The sequence below is a fragment of the Lonchura striata genome, chromosome 12, assembly GCF_046129695.1.
Source record: "Lonchura striata isolate bLonStr1 chromosome 12, bLonStr1.mat, whole genome shotgun sequence".
NCBI lineage: Eukaryota > Metazoa > Chordata > Aves > Passeriformes > Estrildidae > Lonchura > Lonchura striata.
This window is the reverse complement of record NC_134614.1, coordinates 14439699-14457093: the sequence shown is the minus strand read 5'-3', so window position 1 is coordinate 14457093 and position 17395 is coordinate 14439699. Positions and strand designations below refer to the sequence as shown.

General features: G+C 47.3%; 1 protein-coding gene across 3 annotated transcripts; it reads left to right on the top strand.

Moving 5' to 3' along the window:
• The first annotated feature begins 1704 nt into the window (after positions 1-1704).
• Positions 1705-14797, top strand: KLF15 (KLF transcription factor 15). 3 transcript variants are annotated; one of them, XM_021531887.2, is made up of 3 exons: positions 1705-1813; positions 5860-6967; positions 12820-14797. In XM_021531887.2, the coding sequence occupies exons 2-3, from the start codon at positions 5925-5927 to the stop codon at positions 12986-12988; spliced, it is 1212 nt and encodes a 403-aa protein (XP_021387562.1). In that variant the 5' UTR covers positions 1705-1813; positions 5860-5924; the 3' UTR covers positions 12989-14797. The 3 variants fall into 3 exon arrangements, with proteins under 3 accessions (XP_021387562.1, XP_021387570.1, XP_077642254.1); XM_021531895.3 differs by lacking the exon at positions 1705-1813 and adding an exon at positions 4520-4834; XM_077786128.1 differs by lacking the exon at positions 1705-1813 and adding an exon at positions 5092-5391.
• Positions 14798-17395: the final 2598 nt, after the last annotated feature.

Here is a 17395-nt window from a genome sequence, read left to right as displayed (position 1 = left end):
TTAAGGCCGACATTTTTACCAACGTAATTCTTTTTACGTCAGTGAAGTTACACTAATGCAGAATTTGGCCCTGCTGTATTTGTACAAATATAGTATCTAGGATTTTGATGAGTACGTATTCATGCATTATTCATTGAGACAATGTGGAGAGGAAGAACGAGGTCTGTGCATGAGAGCAGAGCCCTGAGCACCCCCAGTTCCTTTGAGTGTACTCAGGAGGATGAAGGAGCACCTGTAGGGTCACCCCTGTGCCGCTGCCCAGCCATGACTTGTTGAGGCTGAATGTCCTCCTGGGAAGAGACTGGTTTATGTTTGCCAGGCTGTGGGATGTGTTACTGGCAATTCTGAAGAAATGTAGATAGAGGATATTTTTGTGAGTTCAAATTGAGCTGGATTTGAGAAGATATGAGACTGCACTTTGGTTCTGCAAAAGACTATTTGTTTGATCCTCTGTGCCTCAGTTTCCCCATAAAATGAGAATAACACTTCATTTTCCCTGCAGCACAGTGAGGCCTACTGTGGGGCGAAGGAATGGTGTGCTGTCCCATGTGCCCTCAAAAAAAGGTGCTAGACCTGTTGTCATAGGACTGCATTCTGATATCCCAGGCTGCACTTTCCCAAGAAATCTGGAAAAAGGAAGAACTGCATTTGAAAAACCACTGATTGAGCAGAAAAACTGACTGTTGCTGCAGCTGGCCCCACTGTGAGCTTCTTCTGCAGGAGCTGAACATAGATCCTGATCCACACCAAGCACTGCATAACTATAGTGTGTTTGTGTATACATCTATGTATATACATGTACATAAATTATCATGTGTGTTTATATGAACAACTAGTGATGTCTGTGGTAACAATGGGGTATGTGTGGGCCACACATCCAGCATGCTGGAAATGCCCCCATCAAGCTTTGACAGGCAGGAAAGGGGCAGGTGTGGGGCAGGAGAGAGGGCATGGGACTCCTCACACCTCCCCAGGGACTCGCTTATCTCCAGGGGATGTCCAGAGGCTTGCACGCTTAGGGCTGGAAGGGACATTAACAGGCCACCTAGTCCAGCTCCCTGCGAGGAGCACTGACGTTTTCAACCCGATCAAATTGCTCAGAGAGCCCTGTCCAACCTGACCTGGAATGTTTCCAGGGATGGAGCACCAACCGGCTCTCCGAGCAACCTGTTCCGGTGTTTCATCACTCTCGCTGCAAGAAACCCTTCCTTACAGCGAATCCAAAGCGCCTTGGTTCAGTTCAGACCCATTTCCCCCTCCGAGCGCTCGCAGGGCCGCGCATCCCGGGGCTCGCACTCTCCCCGCGGCGCCGCCCCGGGGGCCGGGCGCGGCTCCCATTGAGGCCGGTGCCGGGCCGGCCCCCGCCGCGGCGGGGCCAATGGGGGCGGCGGACGCGGTCGAGCCTCTCCCCGGCCTCCCCCGCCGCGGCCGGGCGGCCGTCATGTGAGGGGGATATAGTACTACGGGAGCGGGGCCGCTCCGCACCGCGCACCCGCCTCCCGGGGGAGCTGCGCCCGCCTCCCGCCGCTCCGCGCTCCGCTCCTGCCTCCGCGGCTGCTGCTCCGGCTTCGCTTGCTGTTAGTCCCGCGGTTTTATTGTGCGAGCGTGGCTTTTTAAAATCTCCTTTGATTTTTTTAAATTTTTATTTCTATAGTTTTTTTTTTTTTTTTTTTTTTTTTTTTTTTTTTTAATTTTTGTGGCTTGGTTGTGTTGTTTGGGTTTTTTTTCCTCGCCCGTTTTCGTTGTTGTTGTTGTTGCGTTCTTCTGGTCGTTGGTAGCCTTTGCTGCCCCCCCGGCTCGCACAGGAGTTCAGGTAAGGGCGGGATGGGGCGCGGGGCCGCGTCCCGCCGGCGGTGCCTCCGCGGGGCTCTGCCCCGGCTGCCCGCACGGCCGAGCCGGCAGATGGAATTCCATGGAATTCCCCAGCGGCCAGGGCTGGGGGCTCTTCGGGCTGGAGCGGTGCCGTGCCGTGGAGTGACAGGCGGCGAGAAGGGGGGGTTTATTCCCGATCATCGCGACCACGCTGGGGCTGGAACAGAGAGGGAGCTCGGGCCCCCAAAGCCTCCTGAAAAGGGATGGAAGGAAAAATCAATACATAAATAATAATCTCAAAAAAACCCTCTACAAACGGAACAAACAAACAAACCACGATTAAATCAAGCCCAAACAAACATGTTTTGCAGCCATGGAAGCCTGGCTGTGCTCGTGCTGGAGTGGGAATTCCGTGTGTGTGTCCCGGCCCCCCTCTCCCTGCCCAGCGGCTGGTGCCACGCGTTATTTCGGGGCTCCCTTCACTGCCGGGGTGCGCTCCGGCGGGACCACTGCCTGTGCCTGCCGCAGCTGAAGTGCTTCTTCTTGTGGAAGCCAAAGTTTGGGGCTGGAGCGGGTTAGTTTTCAGGAAAGAAAGCTCTGGGAATGTTTCTGCAGCTTCCCAGGAGCAACGTGTTTGGAAAAAACAAACCTGAATTACCCCACTGTGTCCTGGGAGCAGCACAGCCACCTTGCGGAAGAGACGAGAGCAAATGGGTTTACTCCTGGCTCACGGCTTCTTTTTATTATTTTATTTTTTTTTTTCTCCTCCTTTGCATTTCACTTAATTTCTTAGAAGCTCTGGGCCTCCTTCATTGACTTGTTTATGGCTCTGTCTGTGGAGCAGAAGTCAGCCTGAACAGATTTAAAACAAGAGAAAACCCTGAAGAGATTAGTCTTAAACTAGAAAAAGCTGTGGCAGTAAATGTAGGAAATGACTGTCAGCGTCTCATGTACGCTGTATGATCAGTTGTTCTGGGCTGACTGTCCAGAAATGACAGGCTGGGAAATTCACCCCCGTGTTTCAGCAAGTTCCCAAGACTTCACATTTTAATGTTGCTCTGAGTCAAAATATGTCTTCTCTGGTTTGCTTTTTGTAATTTTTTTTTTTTTTTAGCTGGCGATTAGATGGTCAGGTTTTAAACAGAACAACATGTTTTTGGCAGAAAGGACAACATAACAACCCAGGGAACTCTTAAAAAAAGTTGGAGACGGTGGTGCTGCTGAACAGCTGCTGTGTTTCACTCCAGAAGTGGCTGTTTCCAGTGGCTCAGGCACTGCGGTCTCACTATAGGTGCTTACATTTCTAATGTGTTTTCAGCGTTCCTAGAGATGAAAAGTGTGTTATGGAAACAGCATCATTAGTTTTCCTAGCCTTCACAGCCCCGGCTTTTTTTGGTTTTGTTTTCTATTCTTCTGTTTTTGGCTGTGTCTTCGGGCAAAGTAAGGATAAAAGTTCTTTTGGTTGTTAGCCTGGCCTTTAGGAAAAAAATATAGCTAGGGCCCGATCCTGCATTCCAGGCATTCTCCAAAATCTTCTTGGCTATTCTGCAAGCTTTGAGAGTGCACAGAAAGCAGAACTGGCCTGTAATGTGCCTGGATCTATTTGGCTCTGACAGTCCTCTCTTAAAAAGCCTCTGGTTACATCGAGTGACATTGTTCCTTGTTAAAAGAGAGGGGAAACAAGCCTGCTGGCTTTTTTCTGCTGAGGTAACCGGCCCGCAGCAATTGCTATTGTTTTTATTCCCCCTCATTTAAGTCCTTATTCAAATGGATATTTTGATATGTGCTTCCCAGCTCTTAGAAGCATTTAAAGAAACCTCAAACATTTTAATACTTTTTTTAAGAGAAGTTCACCAACTGCTTTTGGTGCACACAGAGCATGCCAGCTTTTCTTAGAAAAGCACATGTTGCAGTTCAAATTTCCTCACAACTCCATTCTTTAGAGGCTTAGGCTGGAATAATACAGACATTGGAGGGAGGATCAGAAACCATCTGAGGGCAAGTCTTCCTTTCTGCCCTGTGCTTCTCAAGGCAGTCACCAGTTTTTGGTGCAAGATAGAAACAATCAGCTTGGGTGAATTCTTACCAGATGCCAATACTAATTTGTCAGAAGCAGATGGTGCTTTCTGTTTCAAAACTGCAATAGCTCAGCTATGGGACTTCTGCTGGGGGAACTTTCCATCAATACAGAGATCAAAAAAAAAAAAAGTGTGTTAGAAATAGTTCAGTTCTTCTGACTCTTCACTTTTACTATAAGACATGATTATAGGCTAAGGTCACAAAACAGAGCCACTAACCTCTGTTTGAACTTCCTCGTGTTCAGCACATGTAGGTATTTCATTATTGGTTCAGAGACACAGCTGACTGACAGGATACATAGACCAGAAAAATGTGCAATCGTACTTTTAATCTTTATTTCAACCTGTCCCTGTTTCCTCCATGTGTCTATGAAGGAGGAAGCCATATCTTTAAGAAATATGGCTTCTGCCCTCCCTTCCTGGGAAATAGTAATAGATGTTGCCAATGGGACAGAGTTATTTAAGGGTGTTGGGTAAAATACCTCACTCTGTTCACTGCAGCACTGAGCATACAGACACCAGATTTTTCTCCAGAGGAGGAAAGGCAGGGTAAATTTTGGAGATGAGGCAACAAAGATGCTCTGCAACAGCAGTAACAACCATCCTCTCGCCTGCACAAAACTGGGAGCTATTGACTATTCATGGCAAAGCGTCCAAAGCGCAGCGGCAGAGCCTGTGGAAAATGACAGCGTGTAACAAGATTGACTGGCATTTCCTTCACGCTGGGTCACATGCCTCCTAATTCACACACACACACAACCTCATAGGCTGATCGAATGACTGCTATCTCTGCAGTCCACATACCTTCCACAGAAAGAGTTGTTTTATTATGCACATGTACAGCTCTGTTTTCAATCAGTCACCTTGAGCAAATGACTGAGGGCCAGTGCTCGCTCCATCCCGAGCGCTCTGCGTTTGCTCTCTAAGGGGCATAATCTCCGTCCGTAAGCAATTTTTTGTTGTTTCCCTCGGGGAGGTGGGGAATAAAAACAATACGCAGATGTCGCTCCTGCCATCCCCTCCGCAGGCGCCTTTCTAGGAAGTTTGCTTGTCTCGGGCGGTAAAGCGCAGGACAGGGTTCGCTGCTGCGGGTGTGTAGCGGGACTCGGGCTCGGGGGAGCCGGGATTTGCGGGATGCTGCCCCAGCACGGGCACCGGGAGCAGGTCGGGGTGCCGGGGCCGCGCAGCCCGCCCGGTGCAGCGGCTGGCTCGGGGCTCAGCTCACCGCAGCCGCTGCCCCGGGGACAGAGGGGCGTGGGGCGCAGGGGTGAAAGCAGCACCGGCTGCCTGGCAGGGCATGGTAATTAGCTCAGTGCAGTGCCAGCCTTATTAAGGACAGTGCAGGTGATGATGACGTTGGCGCACTGATTCATTACATCTGGAAGGGAAAATCCACCTAGTAAATGCTGAAGCGCAGTAAATATTTTTGGCTCCTGCCAGATTGATCCTTTCATTATGCTGAACAGCCTATATTTGTAGAACTGAGGAAGTTAAAAATAAGGTTGGTGGAAAGCTACAAGATAGGGAAAAGATTTGCATTTTATGGCCACCAGCAATAAACTTTTTTTATTTGTTTCTTTTTGGTGGTAAAAATTTCAACACTTTATTTTTTCTTCCCATTCCCTTCTTTGGCTCTGGATTTCACTGCTAGGTGAAAGCTTGTTATTTATTTTCTCTTGCCGGTAATATTCTGTGAGGGAGCTGTAAATCTGGAGCACACATGATTGGGAAATGATTTCTAACAGCATTCTTTTGCAAATATGTGGTGCAATCCTGCAAAATGCTTCAGCCCTGACAGTCCTCGGGGGGGTGGTGCAGACATCTCAAAGCTTGTAGCAGCCTGTGTACCCAGGGAGGCTGGATGCTCTGGACTTTCCTGTGGGCTACAGGGCTTTACGAGTTTCAGTTCATGGAGATAAATTATTAAACCGACTTCTGACTGTTGCTGTTTTGTTTTTCCTGCACTTAGGCTCTCACCTGAACTTTAGCTGCCTGGTATATGCTGTTGGGATATCCTTAAGAGATCATCCAGGAATGGTGGATCACTTGCTGCCTACTGATGAATCCTTTTCATCCACAAGATCTCCTCTTGGATACTTTGGGGACATGACAGCTGGTGTGAGGTCCTACCAAATGCTGCCCTCTCCCCTGTCAGAGGATGACAGTGACTCGTCCAGCTTTTGTTCTTGTTCCAGCCCTGACTCCCAGGTCCTCAGCTCCAGCTATGGAAGCACATCCAGTGCAGAAAGTCAGGACAGTATCTTAGACTATTTATTGTCCCAGGCATCTTTGGGGAACACCACTGCATCATGGTGGGACAAAAGGAGACTTCAGCCAGTAGTGAAAGAGGAGTACTTTAGGTTGCCTGAATTTGCCGTGGATATGGAAGACTCAGGACCATTTCAGCCCACACTTGAGGAAATTGAGGAATTTTTGGAGGAGAACATGGACTTGGAGCTCAAAGAAAGACCTAAAAGCGAGACCAAGGACTTGAGAGCTTGCAGCCAGGTTTCTGTTGCTTCGCTGCAGCAAAAAGACCATATGTTACCCAGTACTAGTTTAAAAGAGAATAAAAATGAGCAGTTGATTAGCTCAGCAGAAGGTGGCCAAGCTTCAAATGGAGGAATGACCCTGGAGAATGGAATACCGGTTATGCTCCAAATTCAGCCTGTGCAGATCAAACAGGAGTCCAACACGAGCCCCACTTCCCAAGGACCAGCACAGGAGAACATTAAAATTGCACAGCTCCTAGTCAACATCCAAGGACAGACATTTGCCCTTGTGCCTCAGATAGTTCAGTCGTCCAATTTGAACTTGTCCTCTAAATTTGTCCGCATTGCTCCCGTCCCCATCGCCGCCAAGCCAATTGGGCCAGGAGGCATGATCCAGGGGCAGACGGGAATCATCATGGGTCAGAAATTTCAAAAGAACCCTGCAGCTGAACTCATTAAAATGCATAAATGTTCTTTTCCTGGTTGCACCAAGATGTACACGAAAAGCAGCCATTTGAAAGCCCACCTGAGGAGGCACACAGGAGAAAAGCCCTTTGCATGCACGTGGCCGGGTTGTGGATGGAGGTCAGTATTGGGATGCAGCTCTGTCCAGTCCCCCTTCTTCTTTTTGCTCACTTGACCTAACTTGCTGAGCAAGTAGGTTTGTACTCTGATTTATAAATTGTTTCTATTGCCAGAACTTGTTTGGTTGGTTTGACAATGAAGAGCTTTTATCTTCCTGCTAGGTAACCCAGGGGCTCTGACAAACTAAACAGCACAGCATCACCTGCTGGCACCAGCAGTTTTAGTGTCTTAAAAAAAATAAAAGTAGTCCATCATAATTTGTATTTCATTCTAGAGGGTCAGATTAAGCTTGTTACCACAGGTAAGAGCTGTTGTTTGCATTGGTGTGGTTGCTGCACACCAGTCCCAGCAGACCCGTGGCTGGCACCAGCTGAGGCTGAGTGAACTGGATGGTTTAGGGTAGAATTGCTGTGCACAGCCCTGTGTGGGACTAAACGTGGTCAGTGAAGGGCTGTGATAAGCAAGTATGTTTAAAAGCAGTGTTCTGTGCACTTTCATAGAAAATGCACTCCATCCCACTCCTTCTTAAAATGCTGGCAGTGACACTCTGGCATACTCTGGGTTTTATTCTCTGCCTTGATTCAGAAAAATGCGTGGGTGCCACTCAAAGTTGCAAAAAAGCTGTCAGATGTAACAACATAACCAGAAGGCTGAGGTGGAGTTAAGCATTGCTTGAATGAGAGATTGCAGGTTTGATTGAGAAAATGTTTGGCAGAGGGATATAAAAAATATTTTATTTTATTTTTAATATGAATTGAAAATTTTAGTCTTTTTTTTTTAAATATCAGCTTTTTATTTTAAGGAAGCTTTGACAGGTGTCTTCCTCACTCTTTCCAGTTAGCTGTATTACTAGCTTGCCTGCTGGCAAGTGCTAATGTACAGCACCACAAATGATGATGGGAGAAAATATAATCTTAACTGCCTTGTGTTAAATTAAATTGAATTTCTTGCAAATAATATGCTGCAGGGCCTCAGTGAGCAATATCTAATGAGAAAATGGGTTGTGATCATGGGTAACACATGAGGTAAAAAGTAACAGGAGAATGTTGTGTAAAAATGCAAGTATGTGAGACATGCAGCAGTTAGAAATGGCTGGGTTGGTTTGAGGGAAAAGGTTACAATGGAGATGAACCCTCTCTTCTCCAGCTGGACCAGTCTGAAGTTTGCTTCTCAGATGGGCTGAGGAGATCAGATTATGGTGGCTCTACAAACTGGTGGTGATTTGTTTCCTTTTTCCTGGCAGCACCTCTCATGGGCTCAGTTTCTGCTGCTCAGGGTATTCTCTCACCAAAGCATTTTTCAGATTGGTCCCAGAAAGTGTGGGCTGGTTGCTCCCAACCTGCAGGACAGGCACTTACTGCTTTTCATTTGGTTGCCAGAGTAGGTGTGCACAGACAGCAGATGTGCCTGTGGGTGTTGTGCTGGCTTTCCTTGTGCTGGGATGTGAGCACAGCTCTCCTTTTTGTGACAAATGCAAATGTGGCACGTGAGGGTTTGTCTAATCCACGCTGAGATTTGTACCAATGCTCCCAGTGACTTTTGTGGCTCAAGATCAGGAGCCTGAAGCATTGCCTGTAGATGACCTTCTCCAGTTCTGTCTTATCACAAAGCTGGTGTTCCCCAAGGTATAAAACCAAGGGTAACATTTAGGAAAAACACTAAGTGATAAAGGATGGCTACATTTACAATAGGTGCCTCTCTTCTTGAAACACTGGCGAATGATTTGCTTCATTGGCTGCTGGGCCAAAAGAAGTGCAGGTCCCACAACCTGGAGCACCCTGAACTTTCAGCCACCACAATGTTTTAAAGATGAGCCCAACAGGAAGGAAAAATTAATCACCTTCATAATGAAGAACATGTGTCTTGTCCACAAACAGCTGCTGCAAAGGGCTTTTCAAACCCTTTTGCTGTTTGTCTTGTTGAATTTCACAGCCTGGGCTGCAATCTCAATGCCCAAAACTCCCAAACTTGGGAAGGGCTCTGCTACAAGAGAAGTTTATAGCTGGCAGGAGAGGCTGTGTTTGGGGAGCTGCCTCCTGTGCTCACAGCAATCCTTAGCACCAGCCTGAGGTTGCTGCACATCCCCTGCGTGCTGCTCCACATCAAAGGCCAGACCCAACTGAGCACTGAATTACTCAGTCCTCTTTCATCAATAAACCATGTTTACCTTTTCAGAAGTTCAGTGAGAGCTGTGACTTAAGTCTCACATGACTTAAGTCCACTGCATCTGGCCACTCTGTTTGCTCCCAGGTGTACATAATCTCAAATGAATTTAAGCACTAAAACACTGCTGGACTCTGCTTTCCCCTTTCTTCCCTGCGTTCCTGTGCTTGTGTATTTATTTTTTCACTGAAGACACTTAAGAGCTGATCTCACTGGAGATAGTAATTTCAAAACCAAAACAAAGTGTTGCCTAGCACAAAGTGCCTGAGCTCAGTGGGAAGGTTAAAGGTTCCTCAGCTCTCTGTGCCTGATGTTTTAAATTCACCAGGGTTGGAGTGTGCACCCAGCAAACCCTTTTGCTAACCCCTAGGATGCCTGCAGACCCCTAGCACCTCCTGCTTGCTTATGCCCTTCCTTGGCAAAGGGCAAGGGCTGTTTTTGGCAGTCTGCAGAGTGGTGCTCATCTGGCAGTGGCCAGTGACCCGTTGTGGTCCCCGGATGGGTCAGGGCACCGATCTGTGTCGTGCCACCTTCTACCTTTGGCACCCCAGCCTCTGGCTGGCAGTGCTCAGGCCAAAGAGCTGAGCTGCAGCGTGGGCTGGGCCCTGCAGCTGTGTGACAGCACAGAGCAGGAGAAACTCCTGCTTCCCCTCCCTGGCACTGTGCAAAGCTGCTGCAAGGCTGGGGCATGAGGCAATCACCTTTAAATGCCCCACTGCATCTTCTGGCTGGAGGCCCCACAGGTGACAGCATGGGCCAGGAGCTCTGCCTGGTTTGGCAGGGAGGGTTTAAAGCTGGTAGCACGTGTGGCCAGGAGCGTGCCTGGGCCTGAGTGGCCATGGGCAGCACCACACAGGGAACAGGGCAGGCATCTTACATTGGCTTTTCTTGCTGCTGCTGTGCGAGGGGATGACAGATGCACAGGAGCTGTGCTGGTTTCTTGCAGGAAAGTTCTGGGGATGGGCAGGAGGAATCTGTCTAGAGGAATCTGTCTAGAGGCTTCCTCCACTGTGGAGGAGAGGTATAGCCTGAGTTGGCATCAATGGCTGGGGGCCATGGCAGGGACCAGGAGTACCAGGCTATTGACCTTTCTTGCCCCATGAGCCACATAAGAGTGTCCCCATATGGCTGGGAGACACAGGACACGTCCTACACATCAGGGAGCGCCAGGATTTTTCTTCAAGGGAGATGTAGTTACAGTCCCTTAGGGTCCTGCCAGATAGAATGATGAAGGCTCTTTTAGTTGCTCTGGGATTTCCCAGATTCCTCCACTTTTCTTTTGAAGGAGGAATCCTTCTGGAAATTGCAATGAGGTATTCCTTGGGGCTTCCTTTTTTTTTTTTTTTTTCTTTTCCCTTTTGAATTTTGCATTCCACACTGGATTGTTTTCACTTTCTCTGGGCTGATCTCAGTGCCCGAGTGTACTGCAGATATTTCACTGCAGAGCCAGACGGCCAGATCCTCCCAGCTTCCTTGTCCTAACCTTTGCGTTGTTTTTTTGTAAACACACAGACAGCTTGAGGTTTATTTCTGTGGGCTCTGTAAGTTGATCTTTCCGTCACTGCTGGGGAACAGTATTGCAACATTCCTGCCTCTTCAGCTAAGGACATCGTTATGAGGCACAGTGTATTTTTATCGGATGAACTCATCCAAGCTCATTCCTGACATGTGCTTCTTTCTCCCCCACCATCCATGCAATTCCCCTCGAAATGCACTTGTGAAGCTCTTCTGCAGGATTAGCCAAGTGCTACTGCACTTCTGTTGCAGCTGGTGACCTTAATGGCCAAGGACATAGGACAAGGCAACCTGGCCACATCTGGTTTTACTTCTTTGAGGTCTGTATATAAGAGGAAGGCTCTTTGCAAAAGTGCTTTTCCTCTTTTCCCTGGATGTGGTATAGCTCTGTCCCTTGTCCAGCACTTAGTCCTGTTGAGGCAGTCGGAGCAGGCAGCATCCTACACTCTCCAGGCCCACTCACCCATAGCCCTGCAAGAGCACCCCTGCAGAGATCTGGCACTGGAATCATCTCACTGCTAAGGACCTGGGAGAAATCCCTGACCCTGCTGCTCCTGGGACCAGACTGTGTTTTTGGGAAGCTACGGCTGAAAGGACCAGGGGTGTTAGAGAAAGCAAACATGCAAGTACAAGGCATGAAGAGAAACTTCTGTCATGGCCTTTGTGAAGAAGAGTCATCCCAGACAAGGAGCAGGTGGACAGCTCCATAACAGCTGCCTGTTCATCATGGAGAATTTGACTCTTTTGCCATGAGGATACCAGAGCAAGGAAAGGAAGAAAAGCTGGTGAATAGGTGTAAGAATCTCCCCTAGAAATGCCCCTGGGAGAGATGTCCAGACCATATCTTACCTGTGGTGAGTGCCTGGATCAGCTTTCCAGGGGCTGAGTGCTCTCTGGGGAGCGTGACCAGACTGAAGAGCTTCAGCAACTGAGGAAACCATTACCAGCTTTCCCAGTGCCTATGCCCTGGTCCTCAACTGTTGGCAGGAGATCAGAGCTAATTAAAACCTTTATGTGGAAACTTACTTTTCTTGCATGAGGGATTTATTCATAGGAGCCCAGCAGTCCTGTTTTCTCCCTTTCATAAAAATAGCGTATTCGCTCTGTTGGTGATGTGATATTTTGCTCCAGAAGGGCACATTTTTCTACATGTTCTTTCCCTGATTTGTTCAGCTAGTGCCCATGACTTCACTTATTTATTGTAAATAAACAGCTGATACCATTTCTTGCAAGCCCTCTTTCTGTGCTGCTCTTTGTTACTGTTCTGGCAACAAAACAATTAATTGCCCTTTGTCAGGCAGCAAATTTTTTGTACCCATCTGGACAGGGCTGTTTTAGTGTGACATTATTAATTAACCCTCTGTCTCCTAGTCATGTCCAAAGTGGAAATAGAGCCAGCCCTGTTCTTAAGGCCAAAAGATTAGCTCATTTGGGTTCAATAAAGCCTGTGGGATTCATGGTGGCTATCTGGGGATTTTTCTGTGGAGATGGAAAGTGGAAAATATCTAAAATTCAAAAGACTATGGAATGCAGTTTTGATAATTAAAGGCTCATTCTTGATTTAATTTACGCATGCTAACTATGCAAATAACTATGCAAATGGCCATTGGGGCCCACCTGAATTTCAGCTGTTGCGATGCTGAGCATCTCAGGTACTATTAATGACTCTTTATTTAGCCTGAAGGAGCACACACGGAAGCCAATTTTTCATCTGGATCTGATAAGTAATGTTGTTTCTAGGTAGCTGGATTTATCTGGAATCCCTCTCAAACTGGGTGCAGAGTTAGGGGTGCCTGTTGTGCTTGTGTCCGTGGGAGCTTGGAGCAGACCTCGCCTGCAGGACAGTGGTTGTTGTCTCTGCTTGAGGAGCCTGTGCTTGGATTTGCAGGAGAGAGATGGTGGGGGTGGCTTTGGAGGGGACTGCAGGGGGATGAGAGCAGGGCTGTTTTTGGCAAGCTGTCCCCATGTCACGGGGTGCAGGACGAGGCTGGCACACACATTGCCTCTGTGCATTGCCCTGAACCCAGGGCTGGGAGTTGTTTCCCTCACTGCTGTGACCTGCTGTGCATCCCTTTCACCTCCCCAGTGACCTGAGGGGACTTTTTTTAAGTTGTGAGCAGCGACTTAGCATTATAAACCCCCACGTGTCTGAAAAGGCTTCTCCTCTCTTGCAGGTTCTCCAGGTCAGATGAGCTGTCCCGGCACAGGCGCTCCCACTCGGGGGTGAAGCCCTACCAGTGTCCGGTGTGTGAGAAGAAGTTTGCTCGGAGTGACCACTTGTCCAAGCACGTCAAGGTGCACCGCTTCCCTCGCAGCAGCCGCTCCGTGCGCGCCGTCAACTGAGGCCCGGCCTGCCTCCCGCCCCACGGCTCCCACGGCAGCGCTGCGCCCACCGTGCTCCTAGTGATAATTTATTTGTCTCCACAGAACAGTCAATGCTGTTACTTGATACCACCATGTTTGAGTGCCCCATGTCCTTCAAAGATGATTTGAGAATGAAGCTCTTTTTGGGTCAGGGGAGCGGGGCGCTTCTTCCTTTTTTTTTTTTTTTTTTTTTTTTTCTTTTAAGGATATTATTTTCCTTTCCTTCTATCTGTCTCTCCTTTGCTGCTGCTTCTTTTGGAAATTACAGTGTTTTATTTTTAGCTGTTTTCTGCTGCACAGGAAAATGTAAAAGTTGCTTGCTGCTAGTTAATTATAGCCCTGGCATTCCTGAGGGCTTTGCTCATGTACAGGCCACTCATTGTGAGTTTTTATTAAGCTGCTCTATTTGTCCAGTTTGAAACAGCAAATTCCTTTTGAAATGAAAACAACTCCTTTGTTTTTGGGTCGCCTGAGCCAAGGATTTGTAGGGGCTGGCCATAGGAGGAGGAGCAGTGGGAGTTGGGGATAGGGGGAGCCAAGGCTTGGAGGGCACTGGAATGTGCCCCCATGCATCTCTGATTTTCCCAGCTCACATTTACCTTTCCCTTGGCTAGGGCTATATATAAATATTTATGTATACATATTCATACATACATACATATATATATATATATTTAAGCAAAGACACATCCCAAGCAAACCCAGAAGCTCAGGCTGGATGGAATGGCTTGGAGTGAAGCGTCTGGAATGTGTGCTTCTGTCCTGTGCTGCCAAGGGGTGAAGGGATGCCCAGGTTCCAAAGGACACTGCTTTCCTTTGAGGCTGGTTTGCAGCATCCACTGCCTTCAGCAGAACTGTAGTCTGCCTGCAGAGCAGCACAAAGGTGTTTGTGAGAATCTCTGAGCTCTGTTCTGTCTCTGCTCCTGCGCTGTGGTGTGGCCTGGGAGGGAGAAAGCAGAGCCCCAGCCCTGGGGGTGCCTGGTGGGCATCCCCACACCCACGGAGGGTCAGCCTGGCTGGCTGGAGCTCAGTCTCTGTGTGCTGCAGGGTCTGTAGGATGTGCCTGTGCCCAGGGAGGGTGGAAGCAACCATGACCTGGTGGGACAGAGGTCTGGGGTGCCCCTCAGTTCCCATCCTCTCCCTCCCAACAGCCATGTCAGAGCTCCACGCAGCTGGGGTGGGCGAATGGGTGAGAACAGTGGCCAAAAGAAACAAATTCGTGTGATAGCTGGCTAAGAAGGGAATTCAAGCAAATAATCAGATGGTAGCAGGCACGAGATTTTGTGTTTCTTCTTGTTTTGTTTTTCCTTTTGAACTCTGGCAATTTTAAGAAGCTTTAGAATAAAATAGGATTCAGTAATTAGGAATGATTTTATAATGGATGTTGCATTTCCTTTCCGTTCGCAGACGGCATCTGTTTGTCTTTTCTGTTGGCAAAGTGGGAAGTAGGAAAGTGTGATCCTAGAGCTAGGCAGAGCAGGAGCCCACGCTGTGTGAGAACAGCAGGTCTGGCTAAAGTGAATGCATTCCTTTTGTCCTCTAGAAATTAATATAAATGAACTATCATCTATTGACTGGTTTATATCACATCCTATGAATGTATGTAAATAAAACTGTACATAGATGCATATCTATATAAAATATCTTTTAATAACGTATCAAATTTGTGTAAATTGGAAAAAAATACCTATAAAGCCAGTGTACATAAGTTACAATTCTGTATATTTTCTTTTGTTCTTCATAAAAATATATTTACTTTGACAATAAAATGAAAATGGAAATTTTAAATCCCTCCTTGAAATTATTATTCATTAATCTCCTTTATAACCAGCTCTGTAATCAAGACACTTGAAATTTGATTCACCTGGATGTAACTTTTCAGGTGCTGTGTAACAGGGATCTGTTCTGAAGTTATCTTCAGTTTTTCTCATCTCAGAAAGTTCTTGGGAGGTGTGAGAGGTCTCAGCTGTCTCTCTTCACTGGAGCCCTCAAGCCTTGCTTGGCAGCCACGCTGGGACCGAACGCCTTCTGTGGCTCCTGACTGATGTGGAACAGCTCTACAGGTGCAGTAAAATGGTGGCTAATAAAGTAGAGCAAGCAGGTTTTGAAGGAATTCCAACTTTAGTGGTTAGTATGGAGAAGGAAGGGCTTCAAAGTCTGCTTCAGACTGTGATGGTGACTCCCTGTGTGACCCAAGACAAAGGACTCGATTGCCTGTTCTGCAGTTCCCTTTCTTGTAAAATGGGGATAATAACACATCACAAGGATACAGTGGGATTTAATTTGCATTTGTGTGATCCCTGGATGGAAGGAGCAAGCAATGAGACCAGTAGTCACAGGATTAGATTGTTAAAGGAAGGCCCAGTTTGATGGAGGTCTTGGTGCCAAGGCACCTCAGTTGGCTCTTCTGTAAATCCCACGCCTGAAAGAGGGATGTGAAGGAGCTGTGCTGGGAAGCATTGCCTCAGGCCTGAGGAGAAGACACCCTGTTCTGCAAAAGCCATTGCTTCCATTTGTAACAACAGGGGTCTGAACAGCATGCCCTTGTGACCTGCAAGCTGGGACATCTCTTGCACTGTGCTTCTGCTTGCTTTGGCCTCCACTGGAAGAAGAAGCCAGCATCATGGCTGGTGTTAAAGTCACTTCTGAGTCTCCATGGGAGCAATGGTGCAGTAGGTCCAGATCTTCTCCTAGCAAGAATCATTCTGAGATTAACAGGCACTGAGGCATTAAAGTCTCTCCCTGAAGAACAGCCACCAAAAAGTGCCAGCTGACGAGCCAGGGCTCTCCAGACTCCTGATTATTTTTCCCTGAGAATCCTTTTAACTCTGACAAGAGGACCGAGCGATGAGGCAAATTAAATTCTGTGAAATCCGGGTTGTTGTTACCTCCTGAGGTGTAGCTTGATGACCAGAGTGCTGAGGACAGTGGTTTTAAGCTTTAATTAGCAAGCCTGCACCAAGAGGATCTGCAATTCCCTTCTGTTCTCACCCTATCCACTTCATCCATTAAACCAGCTGCTTTTTTTTAACCAGCATCTCAGTCTCTTTCCCATCTCACCTGGAGTTCTGATATTGCTGTAAAGTTGGGCAATTCACCCTGCAAGACCTTTGAGGCAGAAGTTGCTATTTTTCTGCAAGAGGTAATACTTAAAGCTGAAGTGGAGTAATGCAAAATGCCTACTGCTGGAGCACAGCAGGGCAGAAATCTAAGATCTAGGTTTTATTTTAGTCTGTAATATTTTCCATGAAATATGTATTCTCTCACTCTTTTCCTTTCTCGCTTGTCTGTTTTAAATGTGGGTTTTGAGTGTGAATTGTGTGGGTTTTTCTAGTTAATACCTAAGGAAATGTAAGTTTATGTAAAAGTTGCAATATTTTGCTGAAAAGAATAGGGCCATGTTTGCTGTGAAAGCAGAGTTAGTTCAGCTTGAAATGATTGACATTTCCAGAGTTTTGTCCCAAAAAAGTAGAAATTTCCAAAAGAGATTTTGATGTTTGTTTTATGTGGAATTACTGGCCTGGCTGGGCTTTGTGGATTCATGAGAAAAATGTGGCCCTGCCTTAAGCCTAACTTAATCCACCTGAAGATAAACATATATTTAAGTGTTTTGATGCCACAACTGGTAAATTGAACCAACTTCGGCAACTCTACATGGCAAAGCACAGCTTTGCATGGTTATACATATGTCTAAGTCTCATTGACTTCAAACCTCTCATTGTCTTCAAATCTTCAAACCTCAAATTTGGTTTCTGATGTGTGTGCGGTGGTACAGCTTTCACAAAATGATCATAATCTGGTTCCTGATGCTTGCCAGAACTTTAGGAGTTTTTAAAAGGTTTGTAGTCCCTTTGTCAGAACCAGTGATGAAGGAGCAGTGTTAGGAGAGGTGAGGAGCTGTCAGCTGGGGAGGTTGTACTTGAGATAAGGACTAAGCAGGAGGAATAGGAGTAAAGTGATCTTTTGGTAAGGTGACCTGTGGCTAAACATAGTGCAGTGGACTGATGTATCTGAGACCACAGAACAACATAGAGGGGAAATGGGAGCAGACCCAAGATGTCCTAAATCTCCTTTGCCCCAGACAGTGACACAGACCACATGCCAGTAACACACAGAAGTTTACAGGAGGCAAAGAGTAATAGGACACGTGAGACACCAGATAAGCAAAGAAGGATAAGGACAGGACATAGGTAAAGTCAGGTTGCACTGATAATGCAAACTTTTGGAAAGGATGCCAAGGGCAGAGGAACGAGATCTTGCTTGCTGGTGTGCCACACGTGAAAGTCACCAAGGTAAAGCTTCCTAGGAAGAATTCTGCACCCCTGACCTGTGTTATGTGGGGGCTTTTTACCCTGGTGGTTTTGAGCAGAGCTGCACCCCTGTGGA